The sequence below is a fragment of the Malaclemys terrapin genome, chromosome 5 (assembly GCF_027887155.1).
Source record: "Malaclemys terrapin pileata isolate rMalTer1 chromosome 5, rMalTer1.hap1, whole genome shotgun sequence".
Taxonomy (NCBI): Eukaryota; Metazoa; Chordata; order Testudines; family Emydidae; genus Malaclemys; species Malaclemys terrapin.
This window is the reverse complement of record NC_071509.1, coordinates 47,917,741-47,925,295: the sequence shown is the minus strand read 5'-3', so window position 1 is coordinate 47,925,295 and position 7,555 is coordinate 47,917,741. Positions and strand designations below refer to the sequence as shown.

Sequence of the window (7,555 nt, the reverse complement as noted above, 5' to 3'; positions counted from 1 at the left end):
TCATTCTAGTTGAATTTAATTGTACACATTACAAAATAGAGTATGGTAATAAAATCTGAAATGTAGAATTCAAGTACATTCTTCCAATTAAAATTCATTCCTCATACCTGTAACCAGCTGTACAAAATTAAATATGACAAGTCTCACAAACATACCCCCAGCAAGAAGTTATACATTAACCTCATGCGGCCATTTGCCCAGCAAAAGTTAGATAGAAGCATCACAGTTGCAGAGTTTTGATCTCCAACTATTTTTCAGATTGTCTCTTTAGAACACTTATAAAGGCATCTTTGGGCACTTCCACGTTGCCAATTTTCCTCATCTTTTTCTTTCCTTCTGCTTGCCTCTTCAAAAGCTTCATTTTCCGTGTAATATCTCCACCATACTATTAAAAAGGAAAGATGTGTTAACTTGGGATATTGTATAGATCGTACAGTGTAAAACCATTAAGAGCTATGCTATACAGTACAGTAACTCACTTAAAATCATCCCAGTTAACATTGTTTCGATGTTAAATTGCTGATCAATTAAGGAACATGCTTGTTTAAAGTTGTGAAATGCTCCCTTCTAAGTCCTTTGGCAGACACCTATTTTGTCCACTGCTTGCAGAAAGAGCACTCTTTTGCAGCTAGCTGGTGGGTGGTTGGAACCAGGGTGGACCAGCAGCCCTCCCTATCAGCTCCCCACTCCCTTAAGTTCCCTGTGCAGCAGCTGCCTGGAGTTCAGCTGTGTCCCTCCCCACACTGCCATGTGCTGCTCCTGCCCCCTGCCTTAGAGCTGCTCCCAGAGACTCCTGCTTGCTGTACGGGGGGAGGAAGTGGAGGGCTAGTGTCAGGGTATCCCTCCCTCCCCACTGCTCCTGCACCCCGCTTACCCAATCTTCCATAGAGTGGGGTGGGGGGAACACACTACCACACTACAGAGGGAGCTTCGAGGCAGTAGCTGAGGTGTCAGGAGGTCTCAGCAAGCTGATTTAATTAACAGGGCAGTGTACTTAAGCCTGGGGTCAGCTACTTAAAGGGGAAATGCGCATTTTTCCTCACACACAAATGTAGGGGCCTGCATGAAAACTTCTAAGCTTAACTACCAGCTTAGCTCTGGTCCGCTGCCACCATTTCCCAATTAGATTCCCACTCTGGGAAGCCCTGAGAAAACCTTTCACCAATTCCCTGGTGAATACAGATCCAAACCCCTTGGATCTTAAAACAAGGAGAAATTAACCATCCCCCCTCCTTCCTCCCACCAACTCCTGGTGAATACAGATCCAACCCCCTTGGATCTAAAAACAAGGAAAAATCAATCAGGTTCTTAAAAAGAAGGCTTTTAATTAAAAAAAAAAAAAGGTAAAAATCATCTCTGTAAAATCAGTATGGAAATTAACCTTACAGGGTGTCTCTCTGTCTGCCCTCCCTCCTTTCCTGCTGCCTCCTAGAGTGTGAGAGTTAACCCTTAAGGGCTCAGTCAATTACTAGTTCATTTAGCAGTGAGGTATTCCCTGGAAAATATCCCACCCTCTAACTCCTCCACCTCAACCAAGCTTCACAATCATCATCACTGTGTACCAGTATTAAATTGTTTAAAACGTAGAGAGAGAGAGAGTGTGTGTGTATGTATGTATATATAGTCTTTTGTCTGGTGAAAAAAATTCCCTGGAACCTAACCCCCCCATTTACATTAATTCTTATGGGGAAATTGGATTCGCTTAACATCGTTTCACTTAAAGTTGCATTTTTCAGGAACATAACTACAACGTTAAGTGAGGAGTTCCTGTATCAGTAGCTATTTAGCCATCAGTTTTTGAAAAGACTAAATTATATTAGATGTAACCTAAGCTCAATCTAACTCCCACCACTCATCCTAAATTACCAATATTTAAGAGGGAGAAGAGGAGCCAGTGAACAACCTGTAATTTAGGCATTAACACAGGCAGGAGCTTGTTTCTTCCATTATCTCATTTGTCACATGAGCCTGTCAAGAGAGGCTATATTGGTTTGATATCTACCATGACTAAGGAAAGTAAAGTGTTTTTCTGTAACTCATCGTGTCCTTAGACCTCTGACAAGCATAATCAAATTTTTCTGTAATTCTCTCTAGTTCTGTGAACAGTTAAGCACTACATTCTTTAGTCTGTATTATCTTGGTTGAGCAATGAAAGAGCCAAAGTCAAGCCTAGTCACAACCAGTCTCTACAGAGAAACTCACTCACCTAAGTCATTTGGGAAAGACTTGGGGATAGTGAATCTGAGACTCTTAGGTATATAATAGATGTGCAGCTTTGAAAAAGCTGTCAGTTTCTCTAAACCACAGTGTAAATATAGTGCAAGCAGACACAATAGAATACAAAGGGAAAATTGTATTTTAGAATGAAAATCTAAACAATGTAATTGTATAAATAAGAGGACCTTGAACGTGAGAGAGACAAGTGAGCCAGAGAAGAGCAAAGTACAAAAATGAAACTGGTGCGGAGAGGGACATGGGAGAGTAAGGAGACGGACCATACCCCCTAGCTGGGCCACTGAAAGTGTCTATATTCAAATATCAGAAATCCCCCCCTCCCCAAATTGAAAAATACCTACACATTTTGCCAGAACATTCTTTCTGTAAGCTTTCACTCTGTAAGAGAGAAGATACCATATACTATCTGTATACATCAATATGTCAGTACATTTCCAACACACGAGCCCTAATATATTCCAAGAAGTAGACGGTACTAACCCAAATCTATGGGTGGAAAAATGTTTTGAGGTAGTTTTTCCTAGGATGCTTGGGTATTGTTATACAGATCACCAGTGTTTCTTTTAAAATCCTCCAATCCAAGTCAGCTAGGAGGCTAAGCCTCAAACTGATATTTTTGAATTCTGGAAGCATCCATTAAAGGCTAGCACAGTACAATCCCTTTTCTAGTTAACGATCTTACCTGTGACTTATTTCAAATTGACTTTAACACTCAAAATACTGTAACTAAGCAAAAAATAGAACCTAATGGAGCCAGTGGCAGTGTGTTATTGCAAATGAATGGATGACAATGCCCTACCATCTGTATGATTAGCTTATTAAGTATGTGCTATGATTCTTACTATTCATACATTTTAGCATATATTACAGTCGTGGTTCTCAATCTATTTCCACTTGGGACCCAAAAGCCACCCAGGGTTACTTACTACTACCCAAATCCCACAGTCCTTTGCAGCAACAAAAGCTGACTGCACTGGGGTCACGCCAAGAAACCATGGTTGGTTTGGAGTGGGAGTACTGTAGGTGCTGGCAGGGAACAGCTAGCTTGCAAAGCCTGCATTAGACTTCCTTTGGAGTGGAAACAATTGCCTTGGCTCAGTCCCCAGGGTCCTAGTGTTTACCACGTACTCAGCATGGTGACCTGATTTTGTTGGTGGGAGACTATTCTACCTGTCCCAGAAATCTCACACTTGTGATTTACTGTGCTTGATCCATTAAGAAACATTTTCTTATCTGGTTTTATACAGAATAAAATTACAATATGTCAATTATTTCTTCAACTTTATTGACATCAAAAGAATATTAGATGGAAATTTGAAGAGCAAATATTTGTTTTATTTTGGGAGACTAGTACTATATAAATGAGAGAAAAATGTAGGCCACCACAAGTAATTTTCCCACTGGCTGCAAATGAGGGGCAGTATCTCCTGCTGTTTCCCCCTAAACAGGCTAGATTTTACAACAAAATCTGTTTGTTTATGGCTGTGGGGACAAATTTTAAAAATATTTAGGTAAATAAGAAACATTTCCTCATCATATCTTAAAAAGATAGCTAAACCCAGGAAAAAAAGATGTAACTTACGTTTCTCTTGCAATGACTTTGCTGCCAAGAGCAGCCTGGATGGCTATTTCAAACAACTGTCTAGGAATAGCATCTTTTAAACGTTCACACATGGCTTTACCAACAGCATATGCTTTGTCTCTGAAAGGGAAATTTACTATGGTTTTCTGACAGAATAAACTTACGAGAATTATCATTAACAGTTTTCTAGACAGTAAGTATTGTTTCTAAAAAGGGTCTATTTCCCTATTAAAATCAAAGATATTCTGATCATAGCATAATAATCTATCCAAGGTGAGGAGAAAGACTATTGCACCTACAATCTACTAGTTCATACAAGATAACTAATCATTTGATTAGGGTTACCATAGTTAAAAAAAAAAAAAAAAAAAAAAGGAGGACCCCCTGGCCCCGCCCATTTCCCAACCCAGCCCCGCCCAACCCCGCCCCTTCCCCACCCTAACTCCGCCCCCTCCTCCCTCCCACTCCCAGCCACACGAAAAGGGCTGCCCGAGCGCTACCGGCTTCACGGTTTGCCAGGCAGCCCCCAGACCCTGTGCCCCCGGCCGGCGCTTCCTCAGCTCAGCTGGAGCCCGGGAGGGGAAGCGCCCAGCCGGGGGCGCAGGGTCTGGAGGCTGCCCGGCAAACCATGAAGCCGGTATCGCTTGGGCTTCGGGCAGCCCCTATGCCTCCGGACCCTGCGCCCCCGGCCGGGCACTTCCCCTCCTGGGCTCCGGAGGCATGGGGGCTGCCCAAAGCCCGTAGCGCTCGGCTCTTAAACAGAGCCGAAGAGTCGGGGAGGAGCAGAGCCGCCGCGGCCGGAGGCTCTGCTCCTCCCCTGACTCTTCGGCTCTGTTTAAGAGCCGAGCTGCCCGAGCGCTACCGGCTTCGGGCAGCTCCCATGCCTCCGGACCCTGTGCCGCCGGAGCCCAGGAGGGGAAGTGCCTGGCCGGCGGCTGGGGTCCGGAGGCAAGGGGGCTGCCTGAAGCCCATAGCGCTCGGGCAGCTCGGCTCTTAAACAGAGCCGAAGAGTCAGGGGAGGAGCAGAGCCGCCGCGGGAGGGGAAGTGCCCGGCCGGCATTTTCCCAGACATGTTCGGCTTTTTGGCAATTCCCCCCGGAAGGGGGTTTGATTGCCGAAAAGCCGGACATGTCCGGGAAAAACCGGATGTATGGTAACCCTAAATTTGATTACTTAAAGCGCTTTTCAAATAATCTTCAGTAATTAAATTTGTAGACTGTTATAAAACATGTATCATACTGAATACTTAACCCAAATAAGTTTAGTATAGTTCAGAGCATTGTGATGCAACATATACAAATTGAGAATTCTGGTCCTTTTTTGACTTCCTCAAATCCCTGAACTCGATATTAAAAGTTAATAATGCCGTTATAGCAAAGAGAATGTGTCTGGCTATCCTGGGGGTATGTTTGAAAGAAATTTAACTTGTCTCAGTGGTTCGAGATGGGAGGATTTTATTTGTGGAAGATAAGAAGTGTGGGTGATAGTGTGTTGAAGGGAAACTCATTTTTTGGGCAAGGTGGAAAACTTCAATTGGCATGCTTGTACATCTTTTTTTTAAAATGTATAGCTCAAACTTTGGCTAGGAGCTTAATAAATTGAAATAAAGGGGCTGCCTCTATGGATTGAGGCATAATCCAGACATAGCTATAAGAATATTATAATTTCAGCAGTTATTTCTTAGATTTTTATAAGGGTAGGGGGATTTTTATCTATTAGAGGTTGAATAGGTCAGTACAGTTCTCTCAAACATTTACTCACAAACCAGTTACATTCAGAAACATTTTTAAATGTTTCTCTTAATTTATTAGTAGACATTATCTAAAGGCATTCTGCATTAGCACATATTTCAGATTTTGAAGGCATGAAATGACAGAGATAGCAAATTTACATTGAAAAGCTCCAAAAAGGCTAGAAAACAAAGGTACGTGTTGACAGTTTTGTTATGGTCTGAAAACAAAGAAAAATAATTTTATATTGTCCTGTATCAAAACATTTTATAGCAAGCAGTAGCTGAAAATATATGCTTTAGAGTTTGATACTGTAAATTTGGGCTTCCCTTTATCTGTACAATAGATAGCTGCAGTTTAACGCTATAAATATATATATTTAAGATGTGGATGGGTGTGTATATTTATGATAGGAGATGCTGGTAGCAATCCCCGTATTTAGGTTACCTAACATTTCCATTATAATATATGCAATCTAGTTACAGCGTGCGGAGAGAGATTGAAAAGATGCAGCGATAAGAGGAAATGATACTGAGTGGGATTTAAGTGTCAATTTCAGGCTAACAGAAACAATGATTTCAAGGTTAGTTCTGATGAAACGAAGTAGTTCAGGAGTGAGTTCCCAAATAAACAGAGAAGTGCGTGTTTAAAAGCAATAATCAACTATAAAGAGTTGCAGAAGAGAAATAAAATGCCAATTTTTTAGGAACATTGTGAACAAGTGGGAAAATGAATAGGAATATGTTTAATGTGAGAGACTAGGGAACCCATGGAAAATTCTGAAAGCCAGAAGATTAAATCAGACTTGATTGCAAGGATGAATGAAACAACCTTCTTGGAGCAAAACAGTTTGGCTTTGTTATTCTGACCCTCTGAAGTTAAGAAATCAAAGAATTTAGGAAAGATGGTAGTTTGTCATAACAGAAAATAACTAAAGTGTAAATATGAATTTCAGCAACTGCAGATTAAAGTTCAGACATCCTGGAAGGAAGAGGGGGGAAAAAAAGAAGAGGAAAATTAAGGACACTACTAAAGATGGTAGTTGGAAGAACAAGTGGAAAGTTATAAAGACTCCATCAGAAATGAAAGCAGCAAATAGAAAGGTAGGATTCCACCAAGGAATGCAGAAATCTGGAAACTTGTCATAACTACATTTAAGAAACCTGGTTCATTAATATAGAGCTTAGTACAGTAAATGTTATTTTCTGAGATAATGGGGATGCTTTGGCTTCCATTTTCTAAATGTTTACCCTATATGTGATCTCCTATTTTCCCAATATTCTGTGACCTCTCTTCTCACCTTTGAGGCCTTCAAACTTATTGATTTTCCAAGTCTCATTGGTCAATTTACTCCCCTCACAGCTCAAAACCAACAAAAGGTCAAATGTGAGAGAGACTATCTTAAAAACAGGACAGAGACTCAACATGAGGAACACAACCAAAACATCATGTACTGCAGGAAGCTGCAACAGGATGCCTGACTTTACAATGTATACATTCCTCTGCAACTTCAAAATGTTGCCTCTAATGTCTCGTTACAGAATTAAACTGAGATAATATTAAATGTATATGGCATTGACATAATCTGGAGCATGAAACAACTGACAACTTTCAATTGTGGACCTTTCGTAAGTTTGATTCCCTTATTTTCAACAATCCTCTCCACAAGATCTGTTCCCCACTTTTTAGTCTTTGCCCTATTTTAAGCTTTCTTCGAATGGTTAACATTTTTTTCCTTAATGTGAACCTTTTGCTTATAGGCAATTACCCTGTCCTCCTTTTAAGATCTTCTGCTTCCTGTTTTTCTAGTTAACAATTTGAATCTCTTTCTAAAATCACAAATGTGATAATTCTCTCCTAATTATAAAACATCTCTCTTCCTTTGCAGATCATTCCTGAAGGTGGTGGCATGATGAAATCCTCATTGCTCTTTCACCAATATATGCTGAAAATATAAAGAAGAAACCTTTTCATTCATTGATTGGGATTCTCCAGTTAATCTACTTAC

General features: G+C 40.8%; 1 protein-coding gene and 1 long non-coding RNA gene across 3 annotated transcripts in view; one reads left to right on the top strand and one right to left on the bottom strand.

Annotated features, from left to right (window-relative positions):
- Positions 1-7,555, bottom strand: part of GUF1 (GTP binding elongation factor GUF1) — a 48,724-nt gene continuing 41,169 nt past the window's right edge. For both annotated transcript variants that reach the window (XM_054029376.1, XM_054029377.1), the window contains 3 exons: positions 3,818-3,937; positions 2,577-2,613; positions 1-385 (listed from right to left, as the gene is read on the bottom strand). In XM_054029376.1, the coding sequence (XP_053885351.1) occupies positions 248-385; positions 2,577-2,613; positions 3,818-3,937 (295 nt within the window). In that variant the 3' untranslated portion in view covers positions 1-247. The remainder of the gene's footprint in view (positions 386-2,576; positions 2,614-3,817; positions 3,938-7,555) is intronic.
- Positions 4,802-7,549, top strand: LOC128837809 (uncharacterized). Its single transcript, XR_008445038.1, has 3 exons — positions 4,802-6,650; positions 6,910-7,175; positions 7,436-7,549. It is a non-coding gene; the product is annotated as an uncharacterized LOC128837809 (long non-coding RNA).